Source organism: Pseudophryne corroboree, chromosome 3 (assembly GCF_028390025.1).
Source record: "Pseudophryne corroboree isolate aPseCor3 chromosome 3, aPseCor3.hap2, whole genome shotgun sequence".
Taxonomy (NCBI): Eukaryota; Metazoa; Chordata; class Amphibia; order Anura; family Myobatrachidae; genus Pseudophryne; species Pseudophryne corroboree.
In genome coordinates, this window is record NC_086446.1 from 677,053,033 (window position 1) to 677,074,078 (window position 21,046).

A 21,046-nucleotide genomic window follows, 5' to 3' on the forward strand; every position below is an offset into this window, starting at 1 on the left:
CCGGCGAGGGGGAGACCTTTCGAACTCCAACATGTAACCCTGAGATATTATCTGCAGGATCCACGGGTCCACTTGTGAGCGAGCCCACTGATTGCTGAAAATCTTGAGTCGACCCCCCACCGCTCCTGAGTCCGCTTGTAAAGCCCCAGCGTCATGCTGATGGCTTTGTAGAACCCGGGGCGGGCTTCTGGTCCTGGGCAGGGGCTGCTTGCTGCCCTCTCTTACCCTTTCCTCTGCCTCGCGGCAGATAAGACTGTCCTTTTGGTCGCTTGTTTTTATAGGAGCGAAAGGACTGCGGCTGAAAAGACGGTGTCTTTTTCTGTTGGGAGGGGGTCTGAGGTAAAAAAGTGGATTTGCCGGCAGTTGCCGTGGCCACCAGGTCCGAAAGACCGACCCCAAATAATTCCTCTCCTTTATATGGCAATACTTCCATATGCCTTTTGGAATCCGCATCACCTGACCACTGTCGCGTCCATAAACTTCTTCTGGCAGATATGGACATCGCGCTTACTCTTGATGCTAGAGTACAAATATCCCTCTGAGCATCTCGCATATAAAGAAAAGCATCCTTTAATTGCTCTAGAGTCAATAAAATACTGTCCCTATCCAGGGTATCAATATTTTCAGTCAGAGAATCCAACCACACTACCCCAGCACTGCACATCCAGGCTGAGGCTATTGCCGGTCGCAGTATAACACCAGTATGTGTGTATATACTCTTCAGTGTAGTTTCCAGCCTCCTATCTGCTGGATCCTTGAGGGCGGCCGTATCAGGAGACGGCAACGCCACTTGCTTTGATAAACGTGTGAGCGCCTTATCCACCCTAGGGGGTGTTTCCCAGCGCGCCCTAACCTCTGGTGGGAAAGGGTATAATGCCAATAACTTCTTGGAAATTAGCAGTTTTCTATCTGGGTTAACCCACGCTTCGTCACACACGTCATTCAATTCCTCTGATTCTGGAAAAGCTACAGGTAGTTTTTTCACCCCCCACATAATACCCCTTTTTGAGGTACCAGCAGTATCAGAGATCTGCAAAGCCTCCTTCATTGCCGTGATCATATAACGTGTGGCCCTATTGGAAAATACGTTTGTTTCTTCACCGTCGACACTAGATTCATCTGTGTCGGTACCCGTGTCGACTGACTGAGGTAAGGGACGTTTTACAGCCCCTGACGGTGTCTGAGACGCCTGAGCCGGTACTAACTGGTTTTCCGGCCGTCTCATTTCGTCAACTGACTTTTGTAATGTGCTAACATTATCACGTAATTCCATAACTAAAGCCATCCATTCCGGTGTCGACTCCCTAGGGGGTGACATCACCATTACCGGCAATTGCTCTGCCTCCACACCAACATCGTCCTCATACATGTCGACACACACGTACCGACACACAGCAGCCACACAGGGAATGCTCTAATCGAAGACAGGACCCTCTTAGCCCTTTGGGGAGACAGAGGGAGAGTTTGCCAGCACACACCAAAAACGCTATAAATGTATATAAACAACCCTAGAAGGTGTTGTTTTTGATATAAGCGCTTTTAATATATCAATATCGCCAAATTATGCCCCCCTTCTCTTTGTTACCCTGTTTCTGTAGTGCAGTGCAGGGGAGAGTCCTGGGAGCCTTCCTCACCAGCGGAGCTGAGCAGGAAAATGGCGCTGAGTGCTGAGGAGAATAAGCTCCGCCCCTTTTTCGGCGGGCTTTTCTCCCGGGCTTTAAGAAAACTGGCCTGGGTTAAATACATACATATAGCCTTAATGGCTATATGTGATGTATTTATTTTGCCACTAAAGGTATTTAATATTGCTGCCCAGGGCGCCCCCAGCAGCGCCCTGCACCCTCCGTGACTGAATCAGTGAGACGTGTAGCAACAATGGCGCACAGCTGCAGTGCTGTGCGCTACCTTCATGAAGACTGAGGAGTCTTCTGCCGCCTGCTTTCCGGACCTCCGTCTTCAGCGTCTGTAAGGGGGATCGGCGGCGCGGCTCCGGGACGAACCCCAGGAGGACCTGTGTTCCGACTCCCTCTGGAGCTAAGTGTCCAGTAGCCTAAGACTCCAATCCATCCTGCACGCAGGTGAGTTGGAAATCTCTCCCCTAAGTCCCTCGATGCAGTGATCCTGTTGCCAGCAGGATTCACTGAGATTTAAACCTAAAAAAACTTTTTCTAAGCAGCTCTTTAGGAGAGCCACCTAGATTGCACCCTTCTCGGACGGGCACAAAAACCTAACTGAGGCTTGGAGGAGGGTCATAGGGGGAGGAGCCAGTACGCACCATGTGATCCTAAAAGCTTTATTTAGATGTGCCCTGTCTCCTGCGGAGCCCGCTATTCCCCATGGTCCTGACGGAGTCCCAGCATCCACTAGGACGTTAGAGAAATGCTGATATTTACTCATATACTGTATAGAAGTGGTAAACGTATTGTAGACTATAGAAGATGCATTATCCTTGGTATAGCCAGTGTTTCAGTTTGTATAATTAAAGTGTGCCACCTATGGACTGGAATGTGGCAGGACAAACATAATATAAGAGCTCTGTCACACAGATATGAATTGGTCTGTAAAGTTGGGCAGCATTGCTAGTGGACTGCTGGTGGGCATAGCATGTAAAGTATATTATCATTATTTTGCCAATACTATAGATTGATAAGGGAGCTTGGGAGAAGTTAATAACGTTCAGCACCTTACTTGCTCAGAACACTTGGTTCAGAGCAGGAGAGATCACAAGTTTCTTGGCTGTAGGATATAGTAGAGGACCGTTTCAGCAATAACCCTTCCTGCTCTGAGACAAGTTTACTGCCTATGCAGTCACACTTGTTTCCACCCCATAGCAGCCAATGCATGCCATCCTTTAGATCTGTGTACGGTGGCCAAAACACTGTGTATAATTCATGTCCCATTGGATCTGTTCAATACTTTGCACATGTGCTGGACCCACACTGTGAATGTGCAGTACAGGTCTGCAACATCGGTCACACTACTGCTGCGGACTGTCGGTGATTGACAGTCTGCTGCCATTTGGGGGCGGGGAAAGGGTTGCGGCATAAGCAGCAGCGATACCATCTCCGTCCAAATCTGAATCAGGTCCACTGTGCACACAGCACTGAGATGCAGCATTGACCACAAGAACTTAAACTCTGGTAAAAAAAAAAAAAACCCAAAAACACATTATATGTTTTTTTTGTGAAATGTATTTTGAAGAATGGTAATAAAAGGACAAGGCATTATTTTGATTAAAGCATTAAAAACAAACAAAAAATACATCAGCTACCTGTTTCTTGGATATAACCAAATTTTCAACTGGCTGTGGAGTCTTGAAGACTTGTATCTCTTCTATTATATGAACTCTATCATTGATGACTACCGCCTTGTGAATCCAACCATTGTCTGCATAAAACACAAGAGGAAGACGAAAAGTCTGACCTGGACATCATGAGATTTTAATAGCTAGAAAATAAGATTTTACTCACCGGTAAATCTATTTCTCGTAGTCCGTAGTGGATGCTGGGAACTCCGTAAGGACCATGGGGATAGCGGCTCCGCAGGAGACTGGGCACAACTAAAGAAAGCTTTAGGTCACCTGGTGTGCACTGGCTCCTCCCACTATGACCCTCCTCCAAGCCTCAGTTAGGACACTGTGCCCGGACGAGCTGACATAATAAGGAAGGATTTTGAATCCCGGGTAAGACTCATACCAGCCACACCAATCACACCGTATTACTCGTGATACTATACCCAGTTAACAGTATGAATATAACTGAGCCTCTCAACAGATGGCTCAACAATAACCCTTTAGTTAGGCAATAACTATATACAAGTATTGCAGACAATCCGCAGTTGGGATGGGCGCCCAGCATCCACTACGGACTACGAGAAATAGATTTACCGGTGAGTAAAATCTTATTTTCTCTGACGTCCTAGTGGATGCTGGGAACTCCGTAAGGACCATGGGGATTATACCAAAGCTCCCAAACGGGCGGGAGAGTGCGGATGACTCTGCAGCACCGAATGAGAGAACTCCAGGTCCTCCTCCGCCAGGGTATCAATTTTGTAGAATTTAGCAAACGTGTTTGCCCCTGACCAAGTTGCAGCTCGGCAAAGTTGGAAAGCCGAGACCCCTCGGGCAGCTGCCCAAGATGAGCCCACCTTCCTTGTGGAATGGGCTTTTACAGATTTTGGCTGCGGTAGTCCAGCCGCAGAATGCGCCAGCTGAATTGTGCTACAAATCCAGCGAGCAATAGTCTGCTTAGAAGCAGGAGCACCCAGTTTTCTGGGTGCATACAGGATAAACAGCGAGTCAGTTCTCCTGACTCTAGTCGTCCTGGAAACATAATTTTCCAAGGCCCTGACTACGTCCAGTAACTTGGAATCCTCCAAGTCCCTAGTAGCCGCAGGCACTACAATAGGTTGGTTCAAGTGAAAAGCTGATACCACCTTAGGGAGAAACTGGGGACGAGTCCTCAATTCTGCCCTATCCATATGGAAAATCAGATAAGGACTTTTATATGACAAAGCCGCCAATTCTGATACACGCCTGGCCGAAGCCAAGGCCAATAACATGACCACTTTCCGCGTGAGATATTTTAGATCCACGGTTTTTAGTGGCTCACACCAATGTGATTTTAAGAAAACTCAACACCACGTTGAGAACCCAAAGTGCCACTGGAGGCACAACCGGGGGCTGAATATGCAGCACTCCTTTTACAATGTCTGAACTTCAGGTACTGAAGCTAGTTCTTTCTGGAAGAAAATCGACAGAGCCGAGATCTGTACCTTAATGGAGCCTAATTTTAGGCCCATAGACACTCCTGCTTGTAGGAAATGCAGAAATCGACCTAGTTGAAATTCCTCTGTTGGGGCCTTTTTTGGCCTCACACCAAGCAACATATTTTCACCATATGCGGTGATAATGTTTTGCAGTTACATCTTTCCTGGCTTGAATCAGCGTAGGAATGACTTCCTCCGGAATGCCCTTTTCCTTTAGGATCCGGCGTTCAACCGCCATGCCGTCAAAACATAGCCGCGGTAAGTCTTGGAACAGACAGGGCCCCTGCTGCCGCAGGTCCTGTCTGAGCGGCAGAGGCCATGGGTCCTCTGATATAATCTCTTAAAGTTCTGGGTACCAAGCTCTTCTTGGCCAATCCGGAACCACGAGTATCGTTCTTACTCCTCGCCTTACTATTATTCTCAGTACCTTTCGTATGAGAGGCAGAGGGGGGAACACATAAACCGACTGGTACACCCACGGTGTTACCAGAGCGTCCACAGCTATCGCCTGAGGGTCCCTTGACCTGGCGCAATATCTTTTATAGCTTTTTGTTGAGGCGGGACGCCATCATGTCCACCTGTGGCCTTTCCCAATGGTGTACAATCCTTTGGAAGACTTCTGGATGAAATCCCCACTCTCCCGGGTGGAGGTCGTGTCTGCTGAGAAGATCTTCTTCCCAGTCGTCCACTCCGGGAATGAACACTGCTGACAGTGTTAACACATGATTTTCCGCCCATCGGAGAATCATTGTGGCTTCTGCCATCGCCATCCTGCTTCTTGTGCCGCCCTGTTGGTTTACATGGGCGACTGCCGTGATGTTGTCTGATTGGATCAGTACCGGCTGGTTTTGAAGCAGAGGCCTTGCCTGACTCAGGGCATTGTAAATGGCCCTCAGTTCCAGAATATTTATGTGTAGGGAAGTCACCTGACTTGACCAAAGTCCCTGGAAGTTTCTTCCCTGTGTGACTGCCCCCCAGCCTCAAAGGCTGGCATCCATGGTCACTAGGACCTAGTCCTGTATGCCGAACCTGCGGCCCTCTTGAAGATGGGCACTCTGCAGCCACCACAGTAGAGATACCCTGGTCCTTGAAGACAGGGTTATCAGCCGATGCATCTGAAGATGTGATCCGGACCACTTGTCCAACAGGTCCCACTGAAAAGTTCCTGCATGGAACCTACCGAATGGGATTGCTTCGTAGGAAGCTACCATTTTTCCCAGGACTCGCGTGCAATGATGCACCGATACCTGTTTTGGCTTCAGGAGGTCTCTGACTAGAGATGACAGCTCCTTGGCTTTCTCCTCCGGGAGAAACATTTATTTCTGTTCTGTGTCCAGAACCATCCCCAGGAACAGTAGACGTGTCGTAGGAACCAACTGTGACTTTGGACTGTTTAGAATCCAACCGTGCTGTTGTAGCACTTTCCAAAATAGTGCTACCCCGACTAGCAACTGCTCCTTGGACCTTGCCCTTATAAGGAGATTGTCCAAGTACGGGATAATTAAAACTCCCTTTTTTCGAAGGAGTATCATCATTTCGGCCATTACCTTGGTAAACACCCTCGGTGCCATGTACAGTCCAAACGGCAGTGTCTGGACTTGGTAATGGTAATCCTGTACCACAAATCTGAGGTACTCCTGGCGAGGATGGTAAATGGGGACATGCAGGTAAGCATCCTTGATGTCCCGGGATCCCATGTAATCCCCCTCGTCCAGGCTTACAATAACCGCCCTGAGCGATTCCATCTTGAACTTGAATTTTTTTATGTATGTGTTCAAGGATTTTAAATATAAAATGGGTCACACCGAACCATGCGGTTTCGGTACCCCAAACCGTGTGGAATAGTTACCCCGTCCTTGTTGAAGTAGGGGCACCTTGAGTATTACCTGCTGGGAATACAGCTTATTAATTGCCTCTAGCGCAGCCTCCCTGTCTGAGGGAGTTGTCGGCAAGGCATTTTTGAGGAAAACGGCGGGGGGAAGACATCTCGAATTCCAGCTTGTACCCCTGAAATACTACTTGAATGAAACAGGGATCCACCTGTGAGCGAGCCCACTGATCGCTGAAATTTTTGAGACGGCCCCCCACCGTACCTGGCTACACCTGTGGAGCCCCCGCGTCATGCTGTGGACTCAGAGGAAGCGAGAGAAGAATTTTGATTCTGGGAACAGGCTGACTGGTGCAGCTTTTTCCCTCTTCCCATGTCTCTGTACAGAAAGGAAGCGCCTTTGACCCGCTTGCTTTTCTGAAGCCGAAAGGACTGTACCTAATAATACAGTGCTTTCTTAGTCTGTGAGGAAACCTGAGGTAAAAATATTTCTTCCCAGCTGTTGCTGTGGATACGAGGTCCCAGAGACCATCCCCAAATAATTCCTCACCCTTATAAGGCATAATCTCTATGCGCCTTTTAAAGTCAGCATCACCTGTCCAGTGACAGGTCTCTTCTCAGTCTAGTACCTGAGTGTGTAAATACAGACTTCAGGATAGCCTCCTGCTTTTTATCAACAGGTACCTTCAAAGTGGCCGTTCCTAAAACGGCAGTGCCATTTTTGACAACCGTGTGAGCGCCTTATCCACCCTAGGGGATATCTCCCAGCGTAACTTATCCTCTGGCGGGAAAGGGTACGCCATCAGTAACTTTTTAGAAATTACCAGTTTCTTATCGGGGGGAACACCCACGCTTTTCACACACTTCATTCATTCATCTGATGGGGGAACAAAACACTGCCTGCTTTTTCTCCCCAATCATAAAACCCCTTTTATGTGGTACTTGGGTTAATGTCAGAAATGTGTAACACATTTTTCATTGCCGAGATCATGCAACGGACGTTCCTAGTGGATTGTGTATATGTCTCAACCTTGTCGACACTGGAGTCAGACTCCGTGTCGACATCTGTGTCTGCCATCTGAGTGAGCGGGCGTTTTTGAGCCCCTGATGGCCTTTGAGACGCCTGGGCAGGCGCGGACTGAGAAGCCGGCTGTCCCACAGCTGTTACGTCATCCACCCTTTTATGTAAGGAGTTGACACTGTCGGTTAATACCTTTCACCTAACCATCCACTCTGGTGTCGGCCCCACAGGGGGCGACATCACATTTATCGGCATCTGCTCCGTCACCATATAAGCCTCCTCATTAAACATGTCGACACAGCGCACACACACAGGGAATGCTCTGACTGAGGACAGGACCCCACAAAGCCCTTTGGGGAGACAGAGAGAGAGTATGCCAGCACACACCAGAGCGCTATATAATGTGGGGATTAACACTATAACTGAGTGAAATTTCCCCAATAGCTGCTTGTATATATAATATTGCGCCTAAATTTAGTGCCCCCCCCTCTCTTTTTAACCCTTTGAGCCTGAAAACTACAGGGGAGAGCCTGGGGAGCTTTCTTCCAGTTGCACTGTGAAGAGAAAATGGCGCCAGTGTGTCTGAGGGAGATAGCTCCGCCCCTTTTTCGCGGACTTTTCTCCCGCTTTTTTCTGGATTCTGGCAGGGATATTTACCACATATATAGCCTCTGGGGCTATATATTGTGGTATTTTTGCCAGCCAAGGTGTTTTTATTGCTGCTCAGGGCGCCCCCCCCAAGCGCCCTGCACCCTCAGTGACCGGAGTATGAAGTGTGTATGAGGAGCAATGGCGCACAGCTGCAGTGCTGTGCGCTACCTTGGTGAAGACTGATGTCTTCTGCCGCCGATTTTCCGGACATTTTCATGCTTCTGGCTCTGTAAGGGGGACGGCGGCGCAGCTCCGGGACCGAACACCAAGGACTGGGCCTGCGGTCGATCCCTCTGGAGCTAATGGTGTCCAGTAGCCTAAGAAGCCCAATCCGGCTGCAAGCAGGCAAGTTCGCTTCTTCTCCCCTTAGTCCCTCGCTGCAGTGAGCCTGTTGCCAGCAGGTCTCACTGAAAATAAAAAACCTAATTCTATACTTTCTTTCTAGAAGCTCAGGAGAGCCCCTAGTGTGCATCCAACCTCGGCCGGGCACAAAATCTAACTGAGGCTTGGAGGAGGGTCATAGTGGGAGGAGCCAGTGCACACCAGGTGACCTAAAGCTTTCTTTAGTTGTGCCCAGTCTCCTGCGGAGCCGCTATCCCCATGGTCCTTACGGAGTTCCCAGCATCCACTAGGACGTCAGAGAAAAGAAAATATTTACTAATTATACAATTAGTGAATATACAAATACATATGGTTACACTACTCGTTTATCTTCAGACCCACATTACAATGCAGTGTTTCCTGGGAAAAAGACTACGTAGTCGAGAGAAGAATTCTAGATAAAGGGGTTTTGCAATACAGACCTGTCCCTAGAAACAGCACATCATACTGTTCCTTATCCAGAGCTGTCACTCTATCTACTGCAATTCGAGAGTAAATAATATTCCTCTTGAAGAGGAGCGGCTTTTCACCAATCGGCTTCACATGCTCGGACACTAGAGGATGGAGCTTGACAAAATCAAGGACCTTATTGGGGAGATCTTCAGAGACGTTGTAGCCACTACTACGGAATTCATTTGTTATGCACTGTGAGGGAACAAAAAGCCACGTAGGAGATGAGAGGTTCAATTTATGATTTCCAGGAATATTCTGCTAGAGTTTTACATCAACATCTCATTTTCAGACATCCAAAGTATTCCTTATATGGGTAACTCAACATTTGTTTCAGATAATAAAACCCAATTATATAAGAACAAGATAGTAGTGTAAAACTGAGGAATGGACGGAAAGGCTGGGAAACGCAACTAAAAAGAAGTACAAAACAGTAACAGGTTTACTACTTGGTTACGAAACAGACCAAAAGAAGAATGTCTGTATTTAACAAACAAGCATTATATCTACAGTATGTGCAAAACACACATGGAAGAGAACTTTGGATTCTGGTACTACGTAGAGCACAAAAGAGGGGTGATTCCGCACTAGCAAAATTATAATAAAGAATTAAATAGCCAGAAATATCCTATCAATGAGAGACACTCATAATCACTGGTTCTGGTGGTGCACCCAAAGTCAAACAGTACAGTTACTGTAAAAGTTTTTGGAGAAGAAGAAAGACTCTTTTGTGGGTGCACTCTTATAATATTAGTAAGATTTAAAACATACCTTTATTCTAATTATATAAAATTAACAGTGTATCCAGAAAGTTACAAGACAGACAACATACAACATTTAAATCAGAACACGCATAGGCATACGTCCAATATTCTATGGTCTCATACAGAAACCATTGAGTGGATCTGTGGACCCTGCTGCTCCACCTTATGCCCTTTATAATTATAGCGGACCACTGGTCAGTATATTAGAACTCACATCAATTGATTGTTAATGGGCCAAGGAAAATGCCTTCATAGCAATATCAGCCTGCAATCAGGTGGAAGAAAGAAGTTAACAGTGATTCTGCTGTCAGCTTTAGACACTGGGTAACCCAAAGTTGATATTCTACTGCACTTGGTATTCCCAGGGATATTGATACGAAGGCATTTTCCTTGGCCCATTAACAATCAATTGATGTGAGTTCTAATATACTGACCAGTGGTCCGCTATGTCCGCTATAATTATAAAGGGCATAGGTACAGCAGGGTCCACAGATCCACTCAGTGGTTTCTGTATGAGACCATAGAATATTGGACGTATGCCTATGCGCGTTCTAATTTAAATGTTGTATGTTGTCTGTCTTGTAACCATCTGGATACACTGTTAATTTTATATAATTAGAATAAAGGTATGTTTTAAATCTTACTAATATTATAAGAGTGCACCCACAAAAGAGTCTTTCTTCTTCTCCAAAAACTTTTACGATTCTGGTACTACACAAATGATGCCACTGGTATTTAAGACACATTGTTAAATGGTGCCCCAAATCTCCAAATGCTGAATGTTACAGCCCACCAAGCTGTATCACCATACAGGTGGATGGGACCAGCCGCCTACATAGCCATCATTGCACATATGTAACTTATATAGAAATAGACACCTACTGAGCCTGGTCTTGGCTGTGGAACATTTCCTGTATATCTATCCCATTTCCTTGTGGTATCCTGATATTCCATGTATGGCCCCTCAAATGCCTTCTGGATATCAGATATGCTGTACCGACAAACAGCTGAGGATTCCATGCTTCCCCTAGGCACGAGAGGTAACAGAGACATAAATAACACAACTAGTGGGCAACAAGCTTCTCTGTCCATGCTGAACAGTACTAGGCTACATAGGGAACAAAACAGATCACTATGAAAGTACTGTAGATGTATGCAGACAGAACTACCGAGCTAAGAATAATCATTATGCGGATAAATAAACACTGTCTGAGGCACAGAAAAGGCAAATACAGATCGTACACTCAGTGAGAAAAATACATTGTACGTATTATAAAGAACAGTGCATGATAGAGGCTAATCAAAGGAATATATTGAAATTAAAATGTATTCATCACACAGTACAGAGTAGAATAACCTATTTATTCATGCTACAATAAATACATTCTGGAACTCTGCTAAAATTAAGTAACACACATTGATTTGTTCTGATTAACAGAGAAAGAAGCACACAAGTAATTATGCTGAGTATCTCGTGTCCTGCGTCTCTAATTTTCATAGAACACAATTGACATCTGTGTGAGCCAGCTTGTGCCTAGATTGGGAGAGACATGACAGATAATGGCAAAGGAGTTCACATTCTGAGACATGTCATAGGCTGATTGCAGCGACAGGTTAGGAACGGAAGTGATTCTACTTAGTGTGGCTATCAGGGCATTATCAGCCATCACATTACCACAGAGCTGTCCCTAATTTGCAGTGAGTGTCTCAGTTATTAAAGGAATATGGTCATTCGCTTCTGTGATCTGTGTTACTTACGTACAGCTTCTCGTAGTCTGATAATGGGCAGCTGTGCCAATATGTATCATATCACAGAACACACAGTGACACAAGATATAACAAAGCTGGCATAATACATATTATAGGTATTCTTACTTTGAACCGATCTGTGGCAGTAAGTCATATAAGAATAGGGATTGCATGGGGTAACTGTAGAGGTGGAAAAGGGGCCCATTCCTTATAAACTGGTTGTGATTACTCTGTTCTTGAACAGAGTCTTCCTAATTGATTCATTTGTTGGATACAATTGCAACATTATATCCGGGGCTATCCTGTTTTGGGTTAGAAAGACAGTGAGTGAAGGCGTAGGATGTCGGGATATAAGTCCCAGTCCCCATGGAAATAAGTGTACCAAGGGCACCAGAGACAGGCATTGAATGGTGATTTTAAGGGAGGGGTTTTGAGAGAGGACTACCTTTTTGGAGCTGCAAGACATAACCGCAGGGAGGTAAACACCACCCCTAATGCATCACAGCTACATCCCTGGGTGCTTACTTAGATATGACCAATGTTGGGGGGTATGTATGTATGTATGTATGTATGTATGTATGTATGTATGTATGTATGTATATATATATATATATATATATATATATACACATACATACATACAGGTTGAGTATCCCTTATCCAAAATGCTTGGGAACAGAGGTAATTTGGATATCGGATTTTTCCGTAGTTTGGAATAATTGCATACCATAATGAGATATCGTGGTGATGGGACCTAAGTCTAAGCACTGAATGCATTTATGTTTCATATACACCGTATACACACGGCCTGAAGATAATTTTAGCCAATATTTTTTATAACTTTGTGTATTAAACAAAGTGTGTGTACATTCACACAATTCATTTATGTTTCACATACACCTTATACACACAGCCTGAAGGTCATTTAATACAATATTTTTAATAACTTTGTCTATTAAACAAAGTTTGTGTACATTGAGTCATCAAAAAACAAAGGTTTCACTATCTCACTCAAAAAAAAGTCCGTATTTCGGAATATTTGGATATGGGATACTCAACCTGTATATATATATATATATATATATATATATAGCATAAATTTTATTTACAAGCAGCACTAATACCCCTTTCATACAGTCTTAGGCGGGTCGCACCCGGTAGCCTGACACGGGAGTTCCCAGTGTGCGACCCGCCTCAATACCCCCTTTCACTCCGCAGACTGAACCCGGCAATATGCCGAGTTGGTGATGTCGGTGGTGGCGCGGCGTGGGCGGTGCTAGGAGATCACATGATTTCCAAGCGCCGCCCGTCCATACACTGTGAACGGGAAACGGGTCGCACTGACCTGGCTCCCGATCACACCGCACAGCAAGCCGGGTTGAACACGTGTTCAACCCTGCTCGCTAGCAGGGTTGAAATACCGGGTCTCTCAACCCGGTATATTGCCCCTGGAACCTTTCACACCCCACAGGAACATGGGTTATGCGCGCTCATGTGCCAATAACCTGTGTTCAAAGCTGCTGGTGTGAAAGGGGTATCAGTATGGGGACAAATCCCCCCCCCCTCCCCCAAAACCAACACTCCCCTTATTGCAAACTCCATGCAGCCAATATTACTGGGACTTGGGTCAGTAAAAATGGTCCAGATAACTGGGCTGTTTAAACACCACATTTTGGACCTCTTTACCATAAAGTGGAAGCGGATAACAAGGATGTTTGTCTATAACTCGGTGTCACCTTTGTTTCAGACAAGCAAGAATTTGATTTCTGCTGCTCTCCCGAAGAAACCTTATCTTTTAATGTGAGCCAATCGGTAACAGACCACCTCAGCAATCATGTGATGGCAGAGGAAGAAGGGAGGACATACCTGCTGAGAAGAAGGGTTTTCCAAACCTCCTATGCATTCCACATCATGTGTCATGTTTGTTGCTGTCATAGTAATCACATGACATTGAGCAAGCTGTGAATCATTCACAACACACTGAAACATGAACACAACCATCTCACTTCTTACTAGTAACCGGAGTGATTCATGTTAAGGGAGAGATATTTTTCATTTTCATATGGAGTTGCAGATTTAAGAAATTCCTAAATTCAGATTTTATAATCACTTTTTCAAGAAAAAGACTGATCTTTGTGTATAGCTTCATACAACACTGTATGTATTTGTTATAACAAGAAAAGCGGTGTCTCTTCAGTGACAAGAGAAACAAATTCTCCCCAAAGCACTTATTTTGTGTATTGGTCTCTATAACAGAATCTGCCTTACTATTGAACTGGAATGAGAAAGCATCTATAACCGAGACCAGCACAGCTCTCTATGGATCTAAGGGGTCTATTTACTAAGCCTTGGATGGAGATAAAGTCGCTGGAGATAAAGTACCAGCCAATCACCTCCTGTCATTTTTCAAACACAGCCTGTGGCATGTCAGTTAGGAGCCAATTGGCTAGTGTTTTATCTTCGGCAAATTTATCTCCATCCAAGGCTTTGTATATAGACCCTTTAATATCTTTTGGAACTACAAGTCTTAGCGTGTGTCACCAGCTATGATAACGGTTACACACAAAAGCACACATATAATCACCTTGAACTACTGTATATCCAAAAGTTAATGGGGAAGAGGTCACAGGAAGACTGGGGGGAAAGACACAATCACTTTACTAGAATTCTAATACGTCTCCTATCCCCGGTAATCACTATATAGGAGTGTTGTATAGGAATTCCAAATATTTCATTCATTTCACGTTCGGAGCATCAGGTACCGTAGCCAGATTCTACCAATCAATACTGGGGGCACCTAAGGCCCTTTAATAAGCTGGAACATTACATACTGCGCATATGAATATTTGATATGTATCCATTAACATTTCTCTCTCAGTTGCCATATAGATTTCAAATCTATTCTTGGTAAATCATTAAATGTTAAAACAACTCCAACTATACGAGTATTTGTGATGTATAATAGGTGGATCATACACTGGATTTAAAGAATAAGCTCCAGCCAATCAAGGGACAAAATAAGGCAGGGAATGATGCAAATGTATTATAGTCAGAATTGTATTCATTTAGATTGTGGTGATTGATGAGATTAGATTTTTGTATCATCGTACAGCTGGGTACTTTATGTTAATTACTTTATCAAACACATCGACCCACAGACCCATACGGGATCCGGTCTGAAGATCGACAGTGTCTAGGTCGACAATGTTTAGGTCGACCACTATAGGTCGACAGTCACTAGGTCGACATGGATGGAAGGTCGACAGGGTTTCTAGGTCGACAGGTCTAAAGGTCGACATAGGTTTTTCAAAAAATGTTTCTTTTTTTTTAAATTTTTTCATACTTAACGATCCACGTGGACTACGATTGGAACGATAAAGTGTGCCGAGCGAAGCGAAGGCACCATGCCCGAAGCATGGCGAGCGAAGCGAGCCATGCGAGGGGACGCGGTGCACTAATTTGGGATCCCGGTCACTCTACGAAGAAAACGACACCAAAAAAAAATAAATCCTCATATCGACCTTTAGACCTGTCGACCTAGCACATGTCGACCTAGAAACCCTGTCGACCTTCTATCCATGTCGACCTAGTGACTGTCGACCTATAGTGGTCGACCTAAACATTGTCGATTTGATGAACCACACCCGACCCATACACACGCGCACACTGGCAGCCTCTATTCAGTTTTGGAGTTCTGTGGATCTTATATGTATGATCTGCATTCACAGAGACCTCTGGCTGCCGGCTAAACTGCTGTAAGGAATAGGTCACCTGGCATGAGAAAGGAGGTATGTGAAAGGTCAGATTAAAGCGGTCAACTGTGAACAAAAGTGGGTCTATTACTGTACTTTCATAGATGCTAAGGATACAGGACAATTTACAAGTGTTTACCCGTTTGTGTTTCATCCCATTATTTTGGATTGCTCTGTATTCAACTACATTTCATATGCATTCAGAAAGATTCACTTTTTAAACAGGATATTGCTCCAAATTGGATGTATTCAACAAATGATTACACAACTTTTACAGTTTTATTATTGGTGACATATTACCGTCTGCTGCTTGTGCTACTACCATCTCAGAACAGCATATAACGTAGCAGCTGCTCAATCAATTTAGCAATATTTCTCTAATACTTCTACATGATAACAGCACACACTCTGGGTCATACTGTATAATTGCAATATGGGTGCTATTATAATTTAGTGTGAGGGACCACCAGTATAAGAGAAGCCTTGACACGCCTTGGTGTCTTAACCATATCTTTGCAAACTTCATTTTCTATTATCATGTAATGTTCAAGTCTTATTGCTGATATTTCTTGATGTGCTGGGGGAAAACTTTTCCTAACTACCATCTCAGCAATATATTGAGAAATATGAGCTTGATTACATACTTTTTCCTGAATTTTGCTTAATTCACTAAAAGTGTAGTAATATATAGTGTACGATGCACTTAGGATTAGTATAGCACATTACGATGCATATTTTAAAGTTGCATGAAGCAAAATAATATAATATATATATATATATATATTTATGGAGGCGGCACTCTCTGGACCTTTATCAATAAACTGACACTGTACCACCACATACAGTACTAACGTTTCGGATAATTTAATCCTTCATCAGAGTACAAAAGCAAACATAACATGGACTTACCTATATAGATACCAGCCACCAGTGATACAAACACACCCAGAGCGCGGCATCCCGGCAGCATGCAGTCGCCCTGACGTCACAGTGCAGCGCCCGGCGTCAGGCTTTCCGCAGCCGTCCAGGTTGCCTAGGAGACAAGTGAAACAGACACAGTGTTACTATGTAACACAGCGCGTCCGTACAAACACCCATAGTGAGAAATTGACAAGCAGATCAAAAGGATTTTAAAACATGCCACTTTTTGTAGAAACATGAACTATCAGTCCAATATTTCTAGGTAACAATGGAGTTAAGCAATAGTACAACTAAATATAGCCATATTTACTCAGTAGAGCTGTCTAATATGAAGTTCATAAATTCAGAAGAGGCATGTGTTAAAAAATCTCAGTCCCATGATCGCTAGGAAAAAATGAAGTAAGTAGAAACACAGAGACATTGAACCTGAACCAGAGAGCGAGCAATACACCATCCTAATAAATATAGTTAAGGGAGAGACAAAAATCTGATACAGATAAACAGGAGCAAGAGAATCATATTTAAAGAAAGCATGTCAATGAAAGATGTTCATTCAGTCCTGCTGGGGCAATGGTGCCTTCAATTTGGGCACCATTGCCCCAGCAGGACTGAATGAACATCTTTCATTGACATGCTTTCTTTAAATATGATTCTCTTGCTCCTGTTTATCTGTATCAGATTTTTGTCTCTCCCTTAACTATATTTATTAGGATGGTGTATTGCTCGCTCTCTGGTTCAGGTTCAATGTCTCTGTGTTTCTACTTACTTCATTTTTTCCTAGCGATCATGGGACTGAGATTTTTTAACACATGCCTCTTCTGAATTTATGAACTTCATATTAGACAGCTCTACTGAGTAAATACGGCTATATTTAGTTGTACTATTGCTTAACTCCATTGTTACCTAGAAATATTGGACTGATAGTTCATGTTTCTACAAAAAGTGGCATGTTTTAAAATCCTTTTGATCTGCTTGTCAATTTCTCACTATGGGTGTTTGTACGGACGCGCTGTGTTACATAGTAACACTGTGTCTGTTTCACTTGTCTCCTAGGCAACCTGGACGGCTGCGGAAAGCCTGACGCCGGGCGCTGCACTGTGACGTCAGGGCGACTGCATGCTGCCGGGATGCCGCGCTCTGGGTGTGTTTGTATCACTGGTGGCTGGTATCTATATAGGTAAGTCCATGTTATGTTTGCTTTTGTACTCTGATGAAGGATTAAATTATCCGAAACGTTAGTACTGTATGTGGTGGTACAGTGTCAGTTTATTGATAAAGGTCCAGAGAGTGCCGCCTCCATTGCTACTTTTATTAATATCTACTGAGGAGGGCACCGTGGCTGCTGCTGATTGTGTGAGTGCCGGGAACTTTGTACTGTATATATATATATTTATTTATTATCTACCCCCCCCCCCCCCCCCATATATATACATATATACATTCATACAGTATAGACTAGTTCTGTGTTTATTTTGCTTTATTTGTATGTTTTACAATCTTTTATTCCTCATGTTATTTTTGTGGTTGCTGGCATATATTGTTTTTCCCTATATGGTTTCTCATAGGAGGTTGTGGCCTCCTCTAACAGCAGCTGAGGCCTAGCTATTTCATTAAGTGCCATTTAAGGGACTTTTCTATAGTAGCACAGCTTTCTGAATTGTTTCATCTCAGAACTGTGGCAGATCAATAATGTCAATCAAGAGGTAGAAAACATCCTATGTGCGGTAGGCACGCAATCTTCTATTCCTCAATATTTACTTGATAATTCAGTAGATATCAGCAAACAAAACCATTCTGGGCAGGCATCAGGCTCTATCTACAATCTTGGACACATTTCACGTCAGGTTTTCTTTCCCAGTCATTTTGTGCATCTGTTAGCAGTGACAGCTCCTATTCAGTCCATCACCCACCATCCTCCTCTCTGATACTTTGTGAAGTCCTCAAATAATTGAATTTAGTTCCAGACAGATTCTAGGTTCTCACCGCACCAAGGTGGTGGGATCATGAAGGTTAACATATCACTGATCAGCCTAATCTTCAATAAGTGATCCATTCATTAGGCCACTAATGAGAACGCTTTAGATAATTTTCTGTGTACGTTATCCACCTGGCTTTTTGAAAGGGCAACAAAACCTTAAATACTATGCACTAGTCATTTCTACTCAGTTTCATTGTGTGAGCTGAAACAATGGGGGTAATTCTGAGTTGATAGCAGCAGGAATTTTGTTAGCAGTTGGGCAAAACTATGGCCCTCATTCCGAGTCGTTCGCTCGGTATTTTTCATCGCATCGCAATGAAAATCCGCTTAGTACGCATGCGCAATATTCGCACTGCGACTGCGCCAAGTAATTTAACAATGAAAATAGTATTTTTACTCACGGCTTTTTCATCGCTCCGGCGATCGTAATGTGATTGACAGGAAATGGGTGTTACTGGGCGGAAACACGGCGTTTTATGGGCGTGTGGATGAAAACGCTACCGTTTCCGGAAAAAACGCAGGAGTGGCTGGAGAAACGGAGGAGTGTCTGAGCGAACGCTGGGTGTGTTTGTGACGTCAAACCAGGAACGACAAACACTGAACTGATCGCACAGGCAGAGTAAGGTTGAAGTTACTCAGAAACTGCAAAGTAGTTTGTAATCGCAATATTGCGAATACATCGGTCGCAATTTTAAGAAGCTAAGATACACTCCCAGTAGGCGTAGGCTTAGCGTGTGTAACTCTGCTAAATTCGCCTTGCGACCGATCAACTCGGAATGAGGGCCTATGTGCACTGCAGGGGAGGCAGATATAACATGTGCAGAGAGAGTTAGATTTGGGTGGGTGATTTTGTTTCTGTGCAGGGTAAATACTGGCTGCTTTATTTTACACTGCAAATTAGATTGCAGATTGAACACACCACACCCAAATCTAACTCTCTCTGCACATGTTAAATCTGCCTCCCCTGCAGTGCACATGGTTTTGCCCAACTGCTAACAAAATTCCTGCTGCGATCAACTTGGAATTACCCCCAGTATCTTGCCTTCAGTGATGTCACAAGTTCCTAGTGTATTAACAGGCTATGGGGTATATTCAATTGAAGTCGAAAACTGCCGTCTGTTGAAAAGACGTCAGTTTTCAACTTTTTTTAGGTCGGAAGGGGTTCCAACCTATTCAATATTTTCGACAAGTTGAAAAATTCGACTTGTCGAAAAGCACGTGGATCGGCGGTATAGCTACTGATCCACGTGCTTGTGTCGAAAACGGGATCAAAACCGACAGGTTTTGACCCCCTTTTCGACCATCTCATTCCGACATCAAAAGATGTCGGACTGAGATGCAGACCCAGAGGAGGACAGGGGGAGAGCTGCAGGGAGACTGGGGACTGCCGCGGGGCAACCAGAGGAGATCGGCGCTACAGCACAGCGCTGCAGCAGGATGACACAGCCGCGACGCTCACGGCAGCGTCCACCCGGCTCCAGCAAGCTTGCTGGAGCTGGGTGGACACTGCCGTGAGGTCGGGCGGCTGTGTGACATCCATCTGTGGCGCTGATCTCCTCTGGCTGCCGGTGGCAGTCCCCCGCTGGTCTCCCAGCGGCTCCCCCCCCCCCCCCTCCTCCTCTGCGTCCCTCATCTCAATTCGACTTGAAAAAGTTGAATTAAGATGAGATTGAATAGGGATCCATTCCGACAAATACATGGATCCAACTTTACTTGAATATACCCCTATATATTTATGAACACTGGTTGTGTGTACAGGCAATAGGGGCACAAATTCACATAATGGGCCCGATTGTGAGTCGCATGCAATGCAAATGGTAACATAGTTGAGCAATTATTTGCAAATGCAAACCCCTATGATGCATGCGTTACACAGAGTGTAATGCCGATGTCATCAGATAGGCATTACTAGGTGGTGAACAGTAGATAGTAGAAAACACCCAAGCACAACTAAAAGGCATCCTGTGATTGGAACAGGTGGGTAACTTTGAAAACCCAGAAAGGAGTACTAGATACAAAGACAAATGTGTAAAAAGCATTCTCGACAAACCATATATAGAAGGCATAAAACAACTAGAGATGTGCCCGATTTAAACCAGGCGAATATTTGCTGTGTGCAACATTTTATCCCTTATCACCCCCATAGGAGTCGAATTCAGAAAAATCCCTGCTTAGTGGGTGGCTGCAAATAACTGTCACAGTTTCCAGACCACCCGGCAGGTCACACCCAGCAGGTTCACAGGGAGAGTTCACCACCTGTCACATTTTCCAAAGCACAATGGTGATGCGTTGTAAATGGCAGGTGGACATTTTGCCACATAACGCCAAAAGGAAGCAACCAATTACAACGCCAATTTGGTATATGATGTGCCCTGCTCAGACAATGGCAACATAGAAATATATCACTGATGAAACTCGTCCTCCTGCTATTAATATATAGATATACTACTGCTTGTTGCACTTTTCGGTATATGATAGTTTTTGTGCATAGCGGAAAGAGAGAGATAGTACACAAATAGTGCGATACTGTAAAAGCACATTATAATATAAACAGAATTCATTAAAATAAAAATCAAAAATTAGCTCACGCAGAGCAATTAAACATCCAAGGCAAAATAAAATGAAATACTCCACAGCGGAGTAGCAATAAACAGTTTAGCCAGCAAATAGGTCACAGTAAGGGACTAATTAGATTTTGCAACATGGTTTTTCCCAGGTGCTTATTTGCTTTGCTTCCAATTCAGAATCAGCCACATATCCTTCTGTGAAAGAAGCACGTCTGGG

At 44.4% G+C, this 21,046-nt stretch overlaps 1 protein-coding gene and 1 long non-coding RNA gene across 5 annotated transcripts in view; one reads left to right on the top strand and one right to left on the bottom strand.

The window, feature by feature from the left end:
- Window positions 1-21,046, bottom strand: part of SEMA4G (semaphorin 4G) — a 441,977-nt gene that overhangs the window by 33,978 nt on the left and 386,953 nt on the right. For both annotated transcript variants that reach the window (XM_063961912.1, XM_063961911.1), the window contains exons 10-12: window positions 10,745-10,889; window positions 9,071-9,293; window positions 3,272-3,387 (exon numbers count right to left, since the gene is read on the bottom strand). In XM_063961912.1, the coding sequence (XP_063817982.1) occupies window positions 3,272-3,387; window positions 9,071-9,293; window positions 10,745-10,889 (484 nt within the window). The remainder of the gene's footprint in view (window positions 1-3,271; window positions 3,388-9,070; window positions 9,294-10,744; window positions 10,890-21,046) is intronic.
- LOC135056570 (uncharacterized) overlaps window positions 17,280-21,046 on the top strand; it is a 66,011-nt gene continuing 62,244 nt past the window's right edge. For all 3 annotated transcript variants that reach the window (XR_010244019.1, XR_010244020.1, XR_010244018.1), the window contains exon 1: window positions 17,280-17,461. This is a non-coding gene — a long non-coding RNA (uncharacterized LOC135056570). The remainder of the gene's footprint in view (window positions 17,462-21,046) is intronic.